General features: G+C 31.5%; 1 protein-coding gene across 1 annotated transcript; it reads right to left on the bottom strand.

The window, feature by feature from the left end:
* Positions 1-1,053: 1,053 nt before the first annotated feature.
* LOC132282084 (serine/threonine-protein kinase STY13) lies at positions 1,054-23,228 on the bottom strand. The gene is given in 7 exon segments (XM_059783713.1): positions 1,054-1,637; positions 2,016-2,171; positions 2,234-2,353; positions 5,623-5,820; positions 8,132-8,264; positions 23,012-23,060; positions 23,063-23,228. Coding segments are annotated over 7 exon segments (1,149 nt in total). The 3' UTR covers positions 1,054-1,310.
* Between the last annotated feature and the right edge of the window lie 1,202 nt (positions 23,229-24,430).

Here is a 24,430-nt window from a genome sequence, read left to right as displayed (position 1 = left end):
TCGGGTCATCACAGGACACACTGGGTTGAAAAATCCAGGGTCGTCACATTTAACTACATATTTTATAAAATTTTGATAATAGAAAAAGAAGGTTTCGGCTGCTTCTCTCAAACATTTTTTCTATTCATGTAATTTTTAGTTTCTTACTTAGCAACTAGGATATGAATCTATTTAAATTATTTGATTTAAAAAAGTAAATGCTCAAATACTTTTCATTATCCTAAAAAATGTAAATAATAATAATAAAAAAGTTAATAAAAAATTATAGTAGTAGTCATATCTGATACAATGCGGTGGCGGTTTATGGGTTTTTGGATAGGTGTGGTGTACTAATCCTACGTTATCGACCGGACAAGTCTCCAGTGGCTCTGAAGAGGCTCAAACTGGTGACCATTGGGGAACAAACCCAAAGTCTAACCAGCTGAGCTACCCTGCTGAGTTTCATCTATACTATGCTTGGTTAATTTCATTGTGTGAATGTGTGATGAGTTTGGACTGGCTTAGAATTTTTTTTTATTGTATTAGTGGAATTATTAATTTTATCTTTTGTGATGGTTTATTTTTATAGGTTTAATGCAAGAATATTAAATTGATAATATTAAAAAAATAATATGAATAAAAATAAAAAAGGTGGATACTTTTTGGGAACCGAATGAGTAGATGTTCCATATGTTGAAATTGAAAAATAATAAAATAAAATAAATAAATAACAACTAAAGTATGTCTATTATGCATCCAATTGATTACATCTCATTTCCTACATCTTTTGAAAATACAAATTCAGCACCAAAATATACAAATCATAAACAGTGAGAATCATTACCTTAAAATCTATTATCATTCTGAATGCCACTATTAGTTCCTGAAGTCAATTGTCTTCCACACATATCAACATGTCAAATTTTTGTCATTCTTGCAATGTCAAAACTTCTCCCTTTGTGTCTGTAAACTTGTAATTTCAATTCATTTCAGTAAGAGCATATTAAAGATTGCAATAATACACATGAATATCATGTCACTCTCTGTCATTATTAACAGTCTTTCCATGAATTTGTTTCATGAACATCAATAACACGAGAAATATGAACACTTAGCACAACTCAACTTGAATCAAGAGAGGGCAGAAACTGTGCAAGGGCATTGCATAAATCTTTCATTTTTCTTTTCTTCTATTTTTATATGCATTATGAAGTTCCTAACTTCCTATACTATGTTTTGACATAATTTTCTATATTTATAAGGGAGAAATTTGGAAAGAGAGAAAAAAAAAAAAAAAAAAGCATTATCAATGTATCATGCTAGTTCCAGGCCTAAGAACAGTCTCTCAGCTCATAAGAGAAACAGTCATGAAAACAACTCAAACAGCCACAGGATTGACTCCTTCCCTTATCCGTATCTTTGGACTTGTTCGTTAGACAATTGGTGCCTGGAGCGTCTGCGGTCATTTTACCTTTTGGATGTTCAATCTCAAATATCTTTGGTGGTGTGGTCTATGTTGAGCACATGATTTGGAGAAGGCTTGCCGGAAAGTCTGTCATTTGCATGAATTCGGGTCGATCTGCTGGGTCATCTGCCCAACAAGACTGCAGAAAGGGCGCAATATCCTTTGGGATGTTATCAATGCTAGTCCTTTGGTCCTGTAAGCAAAGATGAAATTCAACACAAAGCTCACAATTCAGTCAGTCAAACACCAAAAATTTGCTCTTATTTTCTTTAGCTCCAAAAACATCGCTTTTACACACTGAAACTGGCCAAAGAACAAGGTCCTTCATAACTCCAAATAAGGGCAAATTAGTACTCTGAAAGAAAGGTTTCATTGGAAGTTAATATAATATATGACTTGGCATTTCCAATTTTATTTGCAAGGGGGGTGATTAATATAGGGTTAAGATTTATTTATACAATGATATGTTTCCATTAATTTGCAGGATATTAGGAAATGCAATGTCATAGCAATACAAAGAGCTTATATACAATGGTTAGACAGTAAAAAGAATAAAAACTAAAGGACGTACAGTAGCTGTAGCATATGCCACCATTATGTTATTCCTCCCCTTGTATGGAGTGATGTTTGTCAGCAACTCCCACAGAACCATTGAAAAGCTGTAGACATCCACCTTATGATCATAGTGCTTCTTCACCCCCAGTTTCAGTGGGTTTATGCTGAACAACTGATTTAAATAAAATGTAAGGCTCAGACTAAAATTTAAGGCAATCTAACCAGAAAGAGTACCTTAGGAGCCATCCATCAGTAAGTACCGGCTTCTGTTGTCATATCTCCTTCTATTTCATCCCTTGCTAACCCAAAGTCGGCTAGCTTGATTTTCTTGATGTCATCTGTGAGAAGTATACTGTAACACCCCTAATTTTAAAAAGGATATTTAATTTTAAAAAGGATTTTCCTGGTATTTAATGGTATTTAATTTATTATTTAAGTGCATTTTATTTGATTATGTGTCATTATTTTTTTTTATTAGGTGCTTAATTATTTCTTTTGTGGTGATTTAATTTATTTAAATGATATTTATTTTTAGTTATTTGATTGGCATTAATGGTTTAAGTGTAATTGGTTTAGTTATTTGATTGGAATTACTTGTTAGTGTTTTAATTATTTAATTGGCATTAATGATTTAAGTGTAATTGGTTTAATTATTCTATGTGTGTCTTATTTTATGTGTGTCTTATTTGATTTAATTGGGTTTACTAATTATTATTTTGTTCAATTAGATTATTTGTTAAGTATTTAATGGTGAATAGGGTAATTAGGTAAATACATCTAACTAGGGTTTTAATTACAGTATAAATTAGGATTTTATATTTTAGCCGTCGTAGGTTTCTACGTTAATTGGATGGGCCGGTTAGGATTGTGAGTTGGACTTAAATGAACCTAGGGTTTAGGAAAACTCTATAAGTATAAGGTAGACGTCTGTGTAGGGTTTTTTTAAACAAAGCACACGTTTTGTGGAAGTGGAGAAGGAAAAACGTAAACAAAGCACACGTTTTGTGGAAGTGGAGAAGGAAAAACGCAGTTTTTCACATTCTGCCAAGGTTTGATCAAAGCTTCGATCCTGCTTCGTCCGTGGTCCGATCGAGCTAAATTTTGGAGGAGAGGTTCACGACTCAGTGACGCACAATCTGAATGGTGGAGATCAGAGTTTGACCTCGGGAATAGTGATTCGTACTCGTGAACAGTAACCCGATCGCACAGGTTTTTTCTATTCTGCCCAGATTTCATCAAACATCCGATCCTGCTCTGTCCGTGGTCCGATTGAGCTGAATTTTGGAGGAGAGGTTCATGACTCAGTGACGCACAATCTGAACGGTGGAGATCAGAGTTTGACCTCGGGAACAGTGATTCGTACTCGTGAACAGTAACTGGGTCGCACAGGTTTTTTTTTTCCATTCTGCCCAGATTTCATCAAACATCCGATTCCGCTTCGTCCGTGGTCCGATCGAGCTGAAATTTGGAGGATAGGTTCATGACTCAGTGTCGCACAATCTGAACGGTGGAAATCAAATTTTGAGTTCGGGAATAGTGTTTCGTACCCGTGAACAGTAACCGAGTTTTGGAACTCGCCAGGATTTTTTTAAGAAGACGACGTTGAAACTTTGAACAAAAGTTTCTGAGGCAAGATTCTATCCTTACTCTTTCCCTTAGGCTTCATACTCTTTACACTCTTAAATGATTCCAGGATTAATGAAGATTAAACCAAACTAAAATGATATCTGTTTTGCTATGAAACTGATTGTTACAGTAGTGTTGTATGCTTGTTCAACCTAGACTAAGTATGTTTGTGGATGCATTGTGGTTCTGTGGTTCACGTTTTTCCTTACCACTGCTAGTATAAATTATTGGAATGATGGGTCTAGATGATAGCTATCTTAACTTCTGTAATAGCAACTGTTGGAAATTAAATACTAGGAGGATTTGAGTTTAACACTAGATCGATTTTGTGGAACACTATAATTTGAGCATGTCTACATACATACTGTGAATATTGTTTTGATGCTTACATTATTACAGTTAGTATCAGCTGTGGAGGTTAGGATTTTGTGATACATACCCTACATATCTGTATGTCATTTGTAAGGTGTTAAATGGAAGTTTTAATTAATTCTGTCTTTATATCAGACTAAAGGGAACAACTTAAATTGGGCATGTATATGTTGTTGTTGTGACCCTGTTTATCAATGCTTATTTTATCACTGCTAACATTGAATGTTGGATGTTGGAATTTAGTTGATATATACTTGATTTATTGGTATTATTGACTACTGGAGGATTGGAAAGTAGGCACCGGTATGGGACGGTGGCATACTAAGGATGGGTTTGGTTTTTAAATCAATACCATTACCCACCTACTTGGAATAAGAATGGGATTAACTAAAAGTTAAGTCCCGTGGATTTGTATTGTCATGGCAACTACTTGTTGAGCGGCAATACCAGGGATTTTGGATGGATTTTATATATGTACTGTTATGGTGCCTCGGTATGAGCTTGAGCCTCAGGACCGATGGTTAGGGAGCGTATATGCATCGGGATGTGTAGCTGGCTACGATGGTTGGAGGTGTACCCTGTTTAGGTATAGGTACATATGCCCACTTCGTGTGCGTTTTAGCATGTTACCTCTATTCAGGTTGAGACCGGCCTGTAGTCCAATGAGAGTCATTTAGTGTGACTATATATATATTTACGGACTATTAGCTATTGTTGAATTGTTTAGGATGTACATGCGTATCGGGCCTCTGTTTGGATTGTAGTAGTATAGAACTTGTGCGTGGGCCTGACCCACTTCTATTTTTCAGGTACACGACAGTTCCAGGCTTAGACGTGTTCATGCTGAGCAGAGGTCTCTATTCACTCTTCCGACGATGTAGGGCTCTCTCTATAGTTTTATTTCTGGACGTTTATTACATTTGTTCTATCTTCCGTTTGGATGTTTAATAGGGGTCCACTAGAGATGGATTCCCAAGTTGTAAACTGATGGAGTTTGGGTTTGATGGATTTTAATAATTATAATATTTTGCGGATTTTATTTTTAGTTCCTTCCAGCTTTAATTTCATTTCTTATTTTATTTTGTATTCCGTGTTCATTATAAAATATTAATTGTTTGATATTCCCTCGGGTTTGGGCATGAGCCTGATCAACCCGTGTCTCGGATCTGAGAGGTATCACATATATTGCCTACAATAAATATGAATGATTCTACGTTCAACCTTGCCATCAATTATTTAAAAATTTATGTAAAATGAGTTATTCATTTCAAATAAAAGTAAACAAACTGTAACAGTGCCCCCGTCAAAAAAACATAAAATCCAAATAGTTCATCATAATGTGACAACTAGTTTAACTCACACTCAGAGGATGTGTAGCTGCATGTCAACCAAAAATAAAGGTCACTTTGGGCACTTTTGTGTGTGTGTGCACGCGCAAGTTTGTGTTGTGAAATGATAAGGATGCCTCTCTCTACCGTTTTGTGGTACTCCATATATGAGCCAAATGGATTATAAGATCATGAACAGGGAAAAATAAGAACCAAATTGTTTTTCATACTTAAATCATATCAATCCTAACCAGAAAACCCAGTAATGAAACAAATTTCAAAGACCAATTAAACTATACCGGGCTTCAAATCACGGTGAATGATTCCATTTGCATGCAAATATTCCATTGCTCTAGAAATTCCCAATGCAAAATTTATAGAGAGCTTCAGATCTGGACAACTAGGACGGATGCTCCACAAGTACTTCTAAAGTATACCACCTCTCATAAGCTCTGTTATTATCATCATTGTTGGTTCGAAATGGGCACCAATGAACTGTTTCACTAAAACATCTCATCTTTGTAAATAAAGGAAGGAACATGGATACTTTCAAACAATAAATAGTCCTTGTATTAAGTTAAGAGAAGAGTGGAGATAAAAGTTGGAAATGTGTACATATTAACAATAATCGTGCCTACTTTCTGGACTTAGACCACTAAATGCATTTAGAAATGAATAATAGCAAAAATATTTAAAAAAAAATAAGTAGCTGTTAAAACAGAATGGGCAACATCAACTTATTCTCAATGCAGCTTTTGTATACAGTTGTCATTGTCATAAAAATTCAGACCTTAATCAAGCTATTTTGAGGTCTGCCACACATATCCCACCAATTTTCAAAATTTGGGGCTACATTTAAGATCAATTTGTACTCGTATTTTGTTTTAGTAAAATGACTTAATAGAGATAGTTAACACTTAACAATTAACTGGATAAGAAAAGTAACAACCAAAACAACTTACTGAGGTTCACTGGAAACAATTTGCTCACATTGGATGAATGAATAGTAGTAACCTAAAAAGGAGATAGTCTAACACCATCACAAACCCGGCACCTTTTTTTGCGTGTGTGTGTGTTGGGGGGTGGGGGGGTGGTGGTGGTTGTTGTGGGGCAGGTCCATACACTAAACAGTACTCTCCTTAGCTTTCATCCTTTCTAACAGCTTATTCATGATGCCTGTGGTCAGGCCAGGAATACTAGTAATGAAATATGGAGCGCTTTCAGGTGTCAATAATAGGAACTGACATGTTACTTATCAAAAAAATAATAATAATAGGAACTGACATGTTAAGAGTATTTTGAAGATTACTACAACCAAGGCATGAACCAAAGTACAAACTCTAAATTAACAGCAGCAAGATATGCATGTCATACTAAATTGTAAGCGATGGTAACTTCAATGACAGACAATAATGATTGAAGTTCAAGCATCTAATGTCACACTAAATACTTGCAGAGATATAATTAATATTTTTAATGAAAGTCATCATAAAATTAATGACCAGTTCTTGTAGAGGATATAAATAGTAGGATATAAATTTTAATAATTGAAATTATTTCTCCCTTCATCTTTTCTAAGGTAGGGCAATTATGTGGCTGGCCTAATTTTGATGCCAACTAATATTCGGTTGATAGTCAGAATAAGCTTCGGTAAAAATTATTATATCACAATAGATCTACATAGGCATGGATAAGATATATATAGGCAAGATATATCACAGAAGTGTTGATATCTGTGGCCATGCCTTTCAGAGAGCTAAACAAGATGAGCTACAAACAACTCTGAAGCAGCAGATCTAAGAATAGGTAAATTGGAATGACCTAACCTGATCTGAATCTACGAGAACAAGGTTTAAACTGGCAGGGTTCACGAGCACAAGAAAAGAAATGTAATGCTTTCTGTCATTTTGTAATTCAGAACTTTTACACTCAAGAAGTGAAGCAGCTCACTAGTAGTATTTGGGATACTTTATGGTAGTTAAGAATTGCCAGATGTTAACATCAGAGGCAACCTAACAATGAGGGAACCTAGATGAATAATTGTGCATTTGTTTACTATTTGGGTAATCATTACTGGTTGGTTTACCTTCTCAAAAATGCTTTACAAAAAACTCATTGAACTTATTTCAGAAATTAGTATAATTACCCAATCAATCCATACAATAAGATTGCATTATCCACGTGAAAATGAATGATAAACCAAAGTTATGCAAAGAAGAAAAATGGAAAAAATAAAAGCCATATATACAAATGTGGAAGTATATATGCGTGATAAATACACATAAATGTATGAGGAAAACAAAAAAGAAAAAAGTAAACTACTTTCAAGATATTCTCACTTCAACTTGTTTTTATTTTATGGTGCACGGCATTAGTGATGGAGCCAGAAAATTTTTCTTCGAGAGGGGGCGATCTTGAACAACGATAGGATAAAAAAAAATTCAACTACCATAAATAGAAGAACTTTAACATTAATTGATATTTTCATTGTGTACATTTAAAATTGTTGTTAGCGAGTTTTCATATTTTGAAACATTGTATAATAGTTTAAGAACAATAACTCCCAATTACGATCTTAAAAAGAGAAAGTCGATGTTGGGGCGTAGAAGCCGAGAGAGTGCGAAAATAAGAGAGGGAGGGTCATGATTGTGAAGATTAAAATTTCAATGGGGGTGGATTTATATATGATGGGTTTTAGTAAATATTTTGTGAGGTCATTATTAAGATTTTAACAAAACTATAGGGATAAAATGTAAACTAAAACGCCCCCACTGTCATAAGGTGGCTCTGTGCCTGCATGGCATACCTTCACAATATTTTCATGCTTGACTCTGGATAGCATAAGAACCTCCCTCTCAAATTTTCCTTTCCGTTCTGGACTCACGGCTGATGTTCTGTCTGGCTGTATCACTTTTATCGCAACAGGCTTGGATTTATAGCTGTAAAATGTAATCCAATAACTCTTGTTGTTAGAATATTCAGAAAACATAAATATCTTCAATAGAATCATGAGGCTACAAGCCATAAATAAATAAATAAAATGACCTCAAAAACATGTAAACATCGACAATTTATGTATGTCCAGTAACCCCTAAATACAAGCAATAATGCATAAGGCACGTCTCTTAGTCAACTATTGATGCATTTGGACAATTTTTCACACAGCATAGATTTTTTCTCAACGGTATGTTGGACAGTTAATGAAGACTGATACGTATTAACATAAGAGAAGTGTAGAACAACAGTAACATGCATGTTTATGACAAATCATGTATTTCTTTTTCTTTTCTTTCCTTTTTTATTCCTTTTGTTGGCAAGTGAGGAAAAAAAAAAGAAACACACGTCCCCAACTTAGAAACTTTTACAAATAAAACCACATTGAACTGTGTCTCGTGTATACTTTTTAAGCATGTGCTACATTAGCCACCATAAATCCGTGTGAAAAAACAAAGGAGTGTCAGCATAAGAATGCGAAAAATTTCGTTGACCAATATAGAATCTAAGAATACAATAACAAAATGGAACACAACTAACAGGTTTTAACTTCAGTTAGTGTAAGAAACAAAAGACTATTACAAACATAGTTCATTATCTTTCACCATTTGTCAAATGTGGCAAACCATGGTGCATAAAGGGACTTTTTTTGCTCTCCGTGACATCGTAAATATCATTTAATTACTTGTCCAGCTGCTCAAATTTGATGGAAAATCGGTTCAAATCATTTCAACAGAAACTTAACCCAACTACACATAATTTTTTCCATTCTATCGAGAAACCTAAATTATTATTAACTAGAAAGCTGATATGCCTTTTTCTCATAGCCTTGATAAAGATGTTTATTGTCCTTCCCCTGAACTAGTAGCTCTAGGAGCAAGAACCATATTACTCCTTATTGGTTGCTAACATGCAAACCACCCCATTTTAGTTTCTCCTAGTTAGCACTAGAATTCACTATTTAAAAAAGCATCTCAATCCTAATTTTAGGTCTACTCATTTTATGAGCATGTCATAACCCAACTGCTAACCATTCAATTTTATAAGTCATGACCAAGATTTCCTCCCACAAAATCCCAAAATAATTCACTTTAACAAATATTCTATAGAAATTTTGTACTCCAATTCTCTCCATCCCAGTGGATAATCAATCTTTTTTTGGATACTTTAGCCATCTAATGTTCACTATGTGATACCCCTCGGATTTGAGACACGGGTTGATCAGGCCCAGGCCCAAACCCGAGGGATATCAAACAATTAATATGTTATAACGAACACAGAATACAAAATTGAATTTAAGAAATAAAGTTTAATAGCTGACGGAAACTAAATTAAATCCTTTAACAATAAATACTTAAATTCGGTAATCCAAAACCTCCATAAGTTTACAACTCGGGAATCCATCTCTAGTGGACCCCTAGTAAAAATCCCAAACTGAACGAGAAATAAATAACTGAAGATGAAATCCAAATCCAATAACTGGAAAGAAGTCCTACGTCGTCGGTAGAATAGAAAATCGTCTCTGCTCAGCCCGAACAAGCCCTAAGACTGGAACCGTCCGATTCCTGCAAAATGATAAGTGGGTCAGGCCCACTAGCAAGTTCTATACTACTACAACCCAAGCAGAGACCCGATACGCATGTACATCCTAACCAATCCAACAATAACTAAATAGTCCGTAAATATACATATACATATAATCACACTACAGGACTCTCACTGGACTACAGGCCCGTCTCAACCTGACTAGTAGGCACCATGCAAAACACACACGAAGTGGGCATGACTACCTAGACCTAGCAGGGTACACATCTAACCATCATAGCCAGCTATGCATCCCAATGCATATACGCTTCCTAACCAACGACTCTGAGACTCAGGCCCATATCGTGGCACCATAAAAATATATTTAAATTCCGTTCCAAACCAGAAGTGTCACTCAACTATTTAGTGATCTGACACAACATACAGGTAGAACTTAACTTTTATAGTTAATCCATCCCTCAATCCATAGTAGGTAGGACTTAGCATTTTTGAGCTAATCCCCCTAGTATGACACCGTCCCATACCGGTGCATACAATCCATCCATCCAGTTGATAATATAAATGACAGTAAATATCAACGTATCCAATCTAAGCATAACAAGAATGTTTAACTAGCATGCTTGTTTAATACCTCCAGTATATGATTCTCTGACAAGTTTTAAATACAGAGAACAAATATAACGATCCTGTAACTCACAAAGACATAACAATAATATTAACAGCAATTGCATGCTTCCTTGTAATACTTCACAACATCCCCCAAGTTGACATAAACAATTTTAGATCAACATTAATTAGTTTCTTATTAAGCATTAAGTGTAATTATATTAGTCGACATGCTTAATCCCACACCACTGTTTCATGATCTAAACATAAACTTCTTAATTCAGTTACCAAGTAACTTGAATTATCTGTAATAAAGTTGTTACATAAACTTCCCTAAGTGTCGTAAACATCAATTAATTCCCCGTTAAGCATAACTGACATTATATAATTTGAGATGCTTACTCCAATACCACGGTCATATGATTTACACATAAAATTCCTAATTCAATTACTACTTTTAAAGCAAGCAACTTGAATTATCCGCATCACCGTAAAACTAATCGCTTCCTAAGAGTCTTCGTGTAATACCCCGATAATTTTAAAAGATTTATTAATTAGGATTAATTATTTTATTTTATTTTTCAATGATTTATTTTATTTTATTGAGTGCTAGATTAATTATCTTATTTTAATTAAGTTATATTTCGTGATTATGTATGATGATTGATTGTTTGTGTGGTTGATTATTGATTGAATTATTGGTGTGTTGATTTTGTTGGTATTATATGACTTAGTTGTAAATTCTTGTTTGTTTATGTGCTTCATGTAATTAGTTATTTTAATTTCTGTATTTAATTAATTATCTTATTTATTTAAATTAATTGGATTGGGCTTAAGGAAAGTTGGACCAAAAGATGTGGTCTTGGGCTTGTATGAAACCTTATTGGGTTAATTAATGAAGGTCCGTGGTTATTTAATTATTTAAATGATCACTTTTGTATCAATTATATTTATATATATATATATATATATATATATATATATATATATATAATTATATATAAATATAATTAATTAATAATTGTTATGGAAAGATATATATATAGATATATATTTATTGATATTTATAAGTATATATGATTTAATTAACTAATGAGTTAATTATGGAAGGAATATATATTTATATATAATATATGTTTACAGATATAAATTATTTAAAGGTTATTTCTTTAATTCATAATACTAGTTGGAATAGGATTTATAAGTATATATGATTTAATTAACTAATGAGTTAATTATGGAAGGAATATATATTTATATATAATATATGTTTATAGATATAAATTATTTAAAGGTTATTATTTTAATTCATAATACTAGTTGGAATAGGATTTGGAATTTAAGGTGTATAAAAATACACATAAGGCTTTAGGGTTAAAGGTTTTACACGTTAGAAAAATAAAACAGACAGAGAGAGAGGAAGAAGAAGGGCTGACAAGGAGGAGGTCGGATTTGAAAAGGAGGACGTCGGAATTGGAAGAGATAATTAAAGCTTAAAGCGTCGGTTTCGTTTCGAAACCTTCAGGCGAGTTCTTCTCTAACTTTCCTCTTAGAACTCATAAGGATTTCACCTTGAGTATCAAAATTTAAGATTAAATTTATTGATTAAATGATGGTTAGAACGGAATCTTAAAAATATGAATTATTATATTTTATTTTTGGAATTTTAGATTTTTATTGTTTTATATATGTGTTGTATATTTTGTTTACATCAATCGATAGGCTGGATCTAGACCCAAGAGGGTTAATTAGTGTTTCTAGCATTTATGAGAATTTTCTGGAATTTTTAGATTAATTTTAGAATGTGTTTTATATTTTTTGGAATTATTCAAGAATTATTTTCTATCTTAATTTGGCAAAATTATATAGATAATTTATAATATATATATATATATATATATATACACAACACTGGAGGCGGCGTTTGTAAGGTGGGCGCAACAATAGGGTAGTAATCTGGTGTAGGACGGTGCATGGTAAGAGGTTACACCACTAATCTGGGCCATTGGAATAATTTAGATATAATTGGAATGATTCGGTGCATTGCGGTGTACACAAAAGAGTGCACATGTGAATCTGGACCATGGATTAAGTTTGGTCAACAGAAGATTGATCTGGTGTGGGTGCATACATGTGAGCTCAAGTGAGCTAATCTGGTGTGGGTGCGTTTGTGTGAGCTCAAGTGAGCTAATTAAGTGTGGGCGCGCTCACAGTAGTGTTTGAGCTCAGCCAATTATTTTGCCTGTTTGTGACATAAAATTAAAATGGTCATAATTTAGTCATTTTAAATCGAAACTGGGTCATTCTTGAGCTCAAATTCAAGGATTTTTCGTCTTCTTTCCAATGGTACCAATTTCATTATCAGATTCCCATCCTACTAGGAGATATTTATGTTTTAGTGAGAAAGTGTCGGAAAACTATTTAAACCAATATGGAGTATTTAAAGGAAACTATTTCTGACATATTTAGTTGCACTAATTTGTGTAAATATAATAAATTAATAATTTGTTATGGAAGGAAGTGTATATATATATATATATATATATATATATATATATATATATATATATATAATTATTTATATATGTGTATATATAGTTTAATTTGTCTATGAGTTGTATGGAAGGATGAATATAATTATTTATATATGTGTATATATAGTTTAATTTGTCTATGAGTTGTATGGAAGGATGAATATATATATATATATATATATGTATATTGATTTTAAATAATTAAGGATTATTAAAGAAGGTGTTAAACACATATATACATTAAATAACATATGTGTAGGTATATATATATATAAATCATTTAGGATGATTAATATTATCATTCTTATTTGGCATATCTTAATAGGCTGGTTGTTAAATTAATGATATGCGTATAATATGCATGTGATGGCTATGTATGATTTAGTGTATTGTTAATTTTAAAGTTAATTCATGGTTAAAGTGTGGGCATGGATGAATTGTCAAATGATTAAATATATTACCTAAATATTTGTATGAATAGAATACATATATGGAAAGCATGGATGAATTGCTAATTAAATGTATGAATAAATATACCTGTGGAGGCATGGTTGAATTGCCAATGTATAAATATACATACACGGAGGCATGGTTGAATTGCCAATGTATAAATAAATATACTTATGGAGGCATGGTTGAATTGCCAATATATAAATAAAAATATTTACAATGGCATGGTTGATTTGCCAAAGCATAATTACGTTGTTATGTGTTAGATGATTAAAATATCATCTATGGTTGTTGTATGTATGGATTGGATTAGGGTTAGATATTCTTAAATGAGAATAGTTTAGTACTTACTGGTTAGTGTATTATTTTACATTAATAAAATAATATTGGGGAAGACGTGGATGATTTGTCAAAACTTGGATTTTGGATATGTGATTTAAACAATTAAAATCATTATCGGGTTGGGATTAAATAGAGTATTTTTTTTATTATAATTTGTTGTTTAAATGATTAAACAACTGACTAGGATGGGATTAAGGTCAAAGGAGTTTTTATAAAATGAAATGGTAGATTGGTCTAGGTATAAATATTATTTTAATAATTATTTAATAGGTATGGAAATTTAATAAACCTATTAATGGATGTGATTAGTATAGTATATATAATTATATATAGACATGTATATCGTGCTTTATTAAAGTTAAAACTTTATTAGGTTTGGTTTTGATCAGAGATGATCTGCTTATTGGTTTTCAGAGGCCTGGTAGAGTGAACTTGCTCGTAGGGTTTAACCCACGATTTATTTTTCAGGTTATTAGAGGTTCCAGTCTCGAGGTTGAGGATCCGCAGCTGGGAGACTGTCATTCATCTATTCATCTTGTGTACTTTTAAATAGTATTGGATTATTGGATAATGTTTTAAGGGGTCCTTGAGTTATGGGATTTCCGAATTGTAATTGTTGGAGAATCATTAAGTAATATTTATTTATTAGTTTTCTTCAGCGGTTTATTTATTCTTTATTATTCATCTTTGTATTCTGTGCTTGTTAAATACTTAAATTGTTTTGATATCCCTTGATTTTGTGCGCGGACTTGATCAATCCGTGTTCCAAAATTAGGGGGTATCACAGTTGGTATCAGAGCACTCCAGGTTCAAGTGTCCCTAGGGTGTCTTTCGTTGTGTGACTTCCGCGTTGTGTACTCTTACTTAGAGCTTAAGTTTAGGATTCATTGTATTCTATATTCGGTCCGTTAGTGTGTCCTAATGGTAAATCATTGAGTCTTATCAGGAAAATGGTAAGACATCGATTTAGAAGGTATTGGTAAATCGTTGAGTCTTCCCCTAATTTTGAAGTATGGGTTTTATGGATTTATGCACCAATAAAATAATATGGAGGTATTTTAGGGACGGATTAACGGAATAGTTAAGTCCTACCTATTTATTTATGAATGGTATGGTTTAATACACCGGTATGGGACGGTGGCATTTCAGGGACGGATTAACCAAAGAAGTTAAGTCCTACCTATATATTTATAAGGGAACGGATTAACCATAGCGTTAAGTCCTACTTATTCGTGTCAGGTCAACGGAATAGTTGGATGGTATGCCATTGAAATAATATGGTTGGATAGTTTACTTTTATGTGGATATAATGGATTATATATATATATATATACATACACACACACATATATGGGCCATGATATAAGCTTGAGTCTCAGGATCAGTGGTTAGGATGGAGGCGTATATTGCCGATTGAGATGGGTAGCTGGGTTTAAGGATGTGTGGGCTCTGGTAGAAGGAGGACTCGTAACCACCTTTGTGTGCGTTTTACATGAGATACCCACTATCCGGTTGAAACTGCTTTAGTCCAGTGAGAGTCTCTAGTGTGTACTTATATTTATCAATTATATAAATATGGAATTAGCTAATTACGTGATGTGTCTGCTAATAATGAATATGTGTGGATGGGTTAATTTCCACACGGATAAAAGGAATAATGAACTTTGAAATTAAATAATCAAAGTTTTTATTTCATGGATTTGTGAATTCCGAGGACGGAATTCCGTTTGTTAGGGGGGAAGAATGTAATACCCCGATAATTTTAAAAGATTTATTAATTAGGATTAATTATTTTATTTTATTTTTCAATGATTTATTTTATTTTATTGAGTGCTGGATTAATTATCTTATTTTAATTAAGTTATATTTCGTGATTATGTATGATGATTGATTGTTTGTGTGGTTGATTATTGATTGAATTATTGGTGTGTTGATTTTGTTGGTATTATATGACTTAGTTGTAAATTCTTGTTTGTTTATGTGCTTCATGTAATTAGTTATTTTAATTTCTGTATTTAATTAATTATCTTATTTATTTAAATTAATTGGATTGGGCTTAAGGAAAGTTGGACCAACAGATGTGGTCTTGGGCTTGTATGAAACCTTATTGGGTTAATTAATGAAGGTCCGTGGTTATTTAATTATTTAAATGATCACTTTTGTATCAATTATATTTATATATATATATATATATATATAATTATATATAAATATAATTAATTAATAATTGTTATGGAAAGATATATATATAGATATATATTTATTGATATTTATAAGTATATATGATTTAATTAACTAATGAGTTAATTATGGAAGGAATATATATTTATATATAATATATGTTTATAGATATAAATTATTTAAAGGTTATTTCTTTAATTCATAATACTAGTTGGAGTAGGATTTATAAGTATATATGATTTAATTAACTAATGAGTTAATTATGGATGGAATATATATTTATATATAATATATGTTTATAGATATAAATTATTTAAAGGTTATTATTTTAATTCATAATACTAGTTGGAATAGGATTTGGAATTTAAGGTGTATAAAAATACACATAAGGCTTTAGGGTTAAAGGTTTTACATGTTAGAAAAATAAAACAGACAGAGAGAGAGGAAGAAGAAGGGCTGACAAGGAGGAGGTCGGATCTGAAAAGGAGGACGTCGGAATTGGAAGAGATAATTAAAGCTTAAAGCGTCGGTTTTGTTTCGAAACCTTCAGGCGAGTTCTTCTCTAACTTTCCTCTTATAACTCATAAGGATTTCACCTTGAGTATCAAAATTTAAGATTAAATTTATTGATTAAATGATGGTTAGAACGGAATCTTAAAAATATGAATTATTATATTTTATTTTTGGAATTTTAGATTTTTATTGTTTTATATATGTGTTGTATATTTTGTTTACATCAATCGATAGGCTGGATCTAGACCCAAGAGGGTTAATTAGTGTTTCTAGCATTTATGAGAATTTTCTGGAATTTTTAGATTAATTTTAGAATGTGTTTTATATTTTTTGGAATTATTCAAGAATTATTTTCTATCTTAATTTGGCAAAATTATATAGATAATTTATAATATATATATATATATATATATATATATATATATATATATATATATATATACACAACACTGGAGGCGGCGTTTGTAAGGTGGGCGCAACAATAGGGTAGTAATCTGGTGTAGGACGGTGCATGGTAAGAGGTTACACCACTAATCTGGGCCATTGGAATAATTTAGATATAAGTGGAATGATTCGGTGCATTGCGGTGTACACAAAAGAGTGCACATGTGAATCTGGACCATGGATTAAGTTTGGTCAACAGAAGATTGATCTGGTGTGGGTGCATACATGTGAGCTCAAGTGAGCTAATCTGGTGTGGGTGCGTTTGTGTGAGCTCAAGTGAGCTAATTAAGTGTGGGCGCGCTCACAGTAGTGTTTGAGCTCAGCCAATTATTTTGCCTGTTTGTGACATAAAATTAAAATGGTCATAATTTAGTCATTTTAAATCGAAACTGGGTCATTCTTGAGCTCAAATTCAAGGATTTTTCGTCTTCTTTCCAATGGTACCAATTTCATTATCAGATTCCCATCCTACTAGGAGATATTTATGTTTTAGTGAGAAAGTGTCGGAAAACTATTTAAACCAATATGGAGTATTTAAAGGAAACTATTTCTGACATATTTAGTTGCACTAATTTGTGTAAATATAATAAATTAATAATTTGTTATGGAAGAAAGTGTATATATATATATATATATATATATATATATATATATAATTATTTATATATGTGTATATATAGTTTAATTTGTGTATGAGTTGTATGGAATGATGAATATAATTATTTATATATGTGTATATATAGTTTAATTTGTCTATGAGTTGTATGGAAGGATGAATATATATATATATATATATATGTATATTGATTTTAAATAATTAAGGATTATTAAAGAAGGTGTTAAACACATATATACATTAAATAACATATGTGTAGGTATATATATATATAAATCATTTAGGATGATTAATATTATCATTCTTATTTGGCATATCTTAATAGGCTGGTTGTTAAATTAATGATATGCGTATAATATGCATGTGATGGCTATGTATGATTTAGTGTATTGTTAATTTTAAAGTTAATTCATGGTTAAAGTGTGGGCATGGATGAATTGTCAAATGATTAAATATATTACCTAAATATTTGTATGAATAGAATACATATATGGAAAGCATGGATGAATTGCTAATTAAATGTATGAATAAATATACCTGTGGAGGCATGGTTGAATTGCCAATGTATAAATATACATACACGGAGGCATGGTTGAATTGCCAATGTATAAATAAATATACTTATGGAGGCATGGTTGAATTGCCAATATATAAATAAAAATATTTACAATGGCATGGTTGATTTGCCAAAGCATAATTACGTTGTTATGTGTTAGATGATTAAAATATCATCTATGGTTGTTGTATGTATGGATTGGATTAGGGTTAGATATTCTTAAATGAGAATAGTTTAGTACTTACTGGTTAGTGTATTATTTTACATTAATAAAATAATATTGGGGAAGACGTGGATGATTTGTCAAAACTTGGATTTTGGATATGTGATTTAAACAATTAAAATCATTATCGGGTTGGGATTAAATAGAGTATTTTTTTTATTATAATTTGTTGTTTAAATGATTAAACAACTGACTAGGATGGGATTAAGGTCAAAGGAGTTTTTATAAAATGAAATGGTAGATTGGTCTAGGTATAAATATTATTTTAATAATTATTTAATAGGTATGGAAATTTAATAAACCTATTAATGGATGTGATTAGTATAGTATATATAATTATATATAGACATGTATATCGTGCTTTATTAAAGTTAAAACTTTATTAGGTTTGGTTTTGATCAGAGATGATCTGCTTATTGGTTTTCAGAGGCCTGGTAGAGTGAACTTGCTCGTAGGGTTTAACCCACGATTTATTTTTCAGGTTATTAGAGGTTCCAGTCTCGAGGTTGAGGATCCGCAGCTGGGAGACTGTCATTCATCTATTCATCTTGTGTACTTTTAAATAGTATTGGATTATTGGATAATGTTTTAAGGGGTCCTTGAGTTATGGGATTTCCGAATTGTAATTGTTGGAGAATCATTAAGTAATATTTATTTATTAGTTTTCTTCAGCGGTTTATTTATTCTTTATTATTCATCTTTGTATTCTGTGCTTGTTAAATACTTAAATTGTTTTGATATCCCTTGATTTTGTGCGCGGACTTGATCAATCCGTGTTCCAAAATTAGGGGGTATCACAGTTGGTATCAGAGCACTCCAGGTTCAAGTGTCCCTAGGGTGTCTTTCGTTGTGTGACTTCCGCGTTGTGTACTCTTACTTAGAGCTTAAGTTTAGGATTCATTGTATTCTATATTCGGTCCGTTAGTGTGTCCTAATGGTAAATCATTGAGTCTTATCAGGAAAATGGTAAGACATCGATTTAGAAGGTATTGGTAAATCGTTGAGTCTTCCCCTAATTTTGAAGTATGGGTTTTATGGATTTATGCACCAATAAAATAATATGGAGGTATTTTAGGGACGGATTAACGGAATAGTTAAGTCCTACCTATTTATTTATGAATGGTATGGTTTAATACACCGGTATGGGACGGTGGCATTTCAGGGACGGATTAACCAAAGAAGTTAAGTCCTACCTATATATTTATAAGAGAACGGATTAACCATAGCGTTAAGTCCTACTTATTCGTGTCAGGTCAACGGAATAGTTGGATGGTATGCCATTGAAATAATATGGTTGAATAGTTTACTTTTATGTGGATATAATGGATTATATATATATATATATATATATATATATATATACATACACACACACATATATGGGCCATGATATAAGCTTGAGTCTCAGGATCAGTGGTTAGGATGGAGGCGTATATTGCCGATTGAGATGGGTAGCTGGGTTTAAGGATGTGTGGGCTCTGGTAGAAGGAGGACTCGTAACCACCTTTGTGTGCGTTTTACATGAGATACCCACTATCCAGTTGAAACTGCTTTAGTCCAGTGAGAGTCTCTAGTGTGTACTTATATTTATCAATTATATAAATATGGAATTAGCTAATTACGTGATGTGTCTGCTAATAATGAATATGTGTGGATGGGTTAATTTCCACACGGATAAAAGGAATAATGAAATTTGAAATTAAATAATCAAAGTTTTTATTTCATGGATTTGTGAATTCCGAGGACGGAATTCCGTTTGTTAGGGGGGAAGAATGTAATACCCCGATAATTTTAAAAGATTTATTAATTAGGATTAATTATTTTATTTTATTTTTCAATGATTTATTTTATTTTATTGAGTGCTGGATTAATTATCTTATTTTAATTAAGTTATATTTCGTGATTATGTATGATGATTGATTGTTTGTGTGGTTGATTATTGATTGAATTATTGGTGTGTTGATTTTGTTGGTATTATATGACTTAGTTGTAAATTCTTGTTTGTTTATGTGCTTCATGTAATTAGTTATTTTAATTTCTGTATTTAATTAATTATCTTATTTATTTAAATTAATTGGATTGGGCTTAAGGAAAGTTGGACCAACAGATGTGGTCTTGGGCTTGTATGAAACCTTATTGGGTTAATTAATGAAGGTCCGTGGTTATTTAATTATTTAAATGATCACTTTTGTATCAATTATATTTATATATATATATATATATATATATATAATTATATATAAATATAATTAATTAATAATTGTTATGGAAAGATATATATATAGATATATATTTATTGATATTTATAAGTATATATGATTTAATTAACTAATGAGTTAATTATGGAAGGAATATATATTTATATATAATATATGTTTATAGATATAAATTATTTAAAGGTTATTTCTTTAATTCATAATACTAGTTGGAATAGGATTTATAAGTATATATGATTTAATTAACTAATGAGTTAATTATGGAAGGAATATATATTTATATATAATATATGTTTATAGATATAAATTATTTAAAGGTTATTATTTTAATTCATAATACTAGTTGGAATAGGATTTGGAATTTAAGGTGTATAAAAATACACATAAGGCTTTAGGGTTAAAGGTTTTACACGTTAGAAAAATAAAACAGACAGAGAGAGAGGAAGAAGAAGGGCTGACAAGGAGGAGGTCGGATCTGAAAAGGAGGACGTCGGAATTGGAAGAGATAATTAAAGCTTAAAGCGTCGGTTTCGTTTCGAAACCTTCAGGCGAGTTCTTCTCTAACTTTCCTCTTAGAACTCATAAGGATTTCACCTTGAGTATCAAAATTTAAGATTAAATTTATTGATTAAATGATGGTTAGAACGGAATCTTAAAAATATGAATTATTATATTTTATTTTTGGAATTTTAGATTTTTATTGTTTTATATATGTGTTGTATATTTTGTTTACATCAATCGATAGGCTGGATCTAGACCCAAGAGGGTTAATTAGTGTTTCTAGCATTTATGAGAATTTTCTGGAATTTTTAGATTAATTTTAGAATGTGTTTTATATTTTTTGGAATTATTCAAGAATTATTTTCTATCTTAATTTGGCAAAATTATATAGATAATTTATAATATATATATATATATATATATATATATATATATATATACACAACACTGGAGGCGGCGTTTGTAAGGTGGGCGCAACAATAGGGTAGTAATCTGGTGTAGGACGGTGCATGGTAAGAGGTTACACCACTAATCTGGGCCAATGGAATAATTTAGATATAAGTGGAATGATTCGGTGCATTGCGGTGTACACAAAAGAGTGCACATGTGAATCTGGACCATGGATTAAGTTTGGTCAACAGAAGATTGATCTGGTGTGGGTGCATACATGTGAGCTCAAGTGAGCTAATCTGGTGTGGGTGCGTTTGTGTGAGCTCAAGTGAGCTAATTAAGTGTGGGCGCGCTCACAGTAGTGTTTGAGCTCAGCCAATTATTTTGCCTGTTTGTGACATAAAATTAAAATGGTCATAATTTAGTCATTTTAAATCGAAACTGGGTCATTCTTGAGCTCAAATTCAAGGATTTTTCGTCTTCTTTCCAATGGTACCAATTTCATTATCAGATTCCCATCCTACTAGGAGATATTTATGTTTTAGTGAGAAAGTGTCGGAAAACTATTTAAACCAATATGGAGTATTTAAAGGAAACTATTTCTGACATATTTAGTTGCACTAATTTGTGTAAATATAATAAATTAATAATTTGTTATGGAAGGAAGTGTATATATATATATATATATATATATATATATATATATATATATATATATATAAAATTATTTATATATGTGTATATATAGTTTAATTTGTGTATGAGTTGTATGGAATGATGAATATAATTATTTATATATGTGTATATATAGTTTAATTTGTCTATGAGTTGTATGGAAGGATGAATATATATATATATATATATATATATATATATATATATGTATATTGATTTTAAATAATTAAGGATTATTAAAGAAGGTGTTAAACACATATATACATTAAATAACATATGTGTAGGTATATATATATATAAATCATTTAGGATGATTAATATTATCATTCTTATTTGGCATATCTTAATAGGCTGGTTGTTAAATTAATGATATGCGTATAATATGCATGTGATGGCTATGTATGATTTAGTGTATTGTTAATTTTAAAGTTAATTCATGGTTAAAGTGTGGGCATGGATGAATTGTCAAATGATTAAATGTTAATTTTAAAGTTAATTCATGGTTACGTGATAAGAAGTGATTCACTCTGTCATGTAGATATATTACAAAAATAGAGAATTTTTAACACCCAACCATGCACATAAACTCCCTTTCTCCCTGTGCTTTGCGAGACTAAATTCCTAGTGATGAATAACAGCTTAGAGACCAAAACACATAACCCATTAATATTTTCATTACAAAATAAGGGTTTATCACTGACCTAAATTAAACCCATTGTTTGTAAAAATTCGAGCTAAATTAAAACAAAGACAATTTGAACCAGGGTACAAATGCAAATGCAAGAACAATTGAAGAAGATAAACAAAAATGTGATGAAATGAAGCTGAAATCACCAAAAAAATAAAAATAAATAAATACAGCTATAAAAATGAGTTGAGAGAGAGAAAAGTGGTACCCACAATCCTTCATAGACGATTGAGTACGGGCCTTCGTTGATCATGTGCCCATGGAGAGGTGGTGAGGATTGATCAGGAACTTCTCATCGATTTTGACAACGTTGGGAACCCCCAAATCATCGTGCATGAACCCACCAACATTGCGCTCGATGCTTCCGAAGGGACTAGTAGAGATAGACAGCTCGAAGGGATCGTTGTCTGAGACGAAATGTTCCGTCATTGATACTCTAGATAAAGTTTACTTTACTGTTACATTTTACAAAAGAGAATGTGTTGTAAATGTATATACAATTATACATACAACATCTGTATATATGTGTGTGTTAGTGTGTGTATATGCATTTGTATCATAGCGAAAGTGGGGGTATTTGAATGATATGCTAGTGATGGTAAATAGAGGGAAAAATGGGAAAGCTTTTTTAAAATTTAGTAAATCATTAAATTTGGTTAATGAATAGTTATTTAATTAATTTTTATCCATTGCATCAGGTACGGCCTGTGTATAAAGTGGATTAGCTTGTATAAACGACACGTGTGTATACGAATGAAGAGGTAAACCAAATTGGGGGTTATAGCGGTCATTTTAGGTTAAAGTAATATGAATTGTTAGTTACAATTAGTTAGTTAATTACATTTGTGCCCCAATGTACTTGTATGTGATTTGTCACTCTGATGACACAAGTACTTGAATTAAATTTGTTCATCTTCAATGGATTCTCTTATTAGAGTGTATTCAATTTGACCTTTGTTGGTAGATAAACAAAATGAAAATAAATACGATTGGGACAGAGATATATTTGATAATAATTGTTACATGGAGTATACAAATAATACTAGTAATATTTTTTTCTTATTTTATCCACATTATTATAAATAAAATCACTAGTATTTTTATTTATTTTATCAACTTCATGCAAGTGTTGTGTTGCCCGAGTTGTTAGATTACTATTCGTATTTGATAGCCGAACCTTGCACCCTCTCTAAGTTCACTCCCTAACCCCTAACATTCTTGCCCTACAAAAAAAAATTTATAAAATCTTTATCCGCATTATCATAAATTATTAAATCACTTATTTAAAATTTATAGATAGATTTGAGTTGTTTTTATTTTTTTTATACGGAGCAGTTTGTAATATATTTTAAAATTATATTGAAATCAATTTTTTTTTAAAAAAAATTATTACAAAACTAACTCGTGGAGTTTGAAAGTGTCCTAAACTATATCCATCGCATAGTCATATCTCAATCGATTATGTCCGAAAATTCAAATTTTACAACACTTTTATTCGGTGCTAAGCAAGTACCTCACATGTCTTCAAATCAGTCACATGTTCGGATTGTTCGTATAATACACGTGTCTGTGGTTATCTCGTATAGGAGTTAAACACTGCTATGTTAATGGAGTTTTGAAGATGTTAGAGC

The sequence above is a fragment of the Cornus florida genome, unplaced genomic scaffold (assembly GCF_030987335.1).
Source record: "Cornus florida cultivar Cherokee Brave unplaced genomic scaffold, ASM3098733v1 CherokeeBrave_3.0.0_Hap2_Chr11, whole genome shotgun sequence".
NCBI classification, from domain to species: domain Eukaryota; kingdom Viridiplantae; phylum Streptophyta; class Magnoliopsida; order Cornales; family Cornaceae; genus Cornus; species Cornus florida.
The sequence above is the reverse complement of the archived record's forward strand: the minus strand, read 5'-3'. Positions and strand labels throughout refer to the sequence as shown.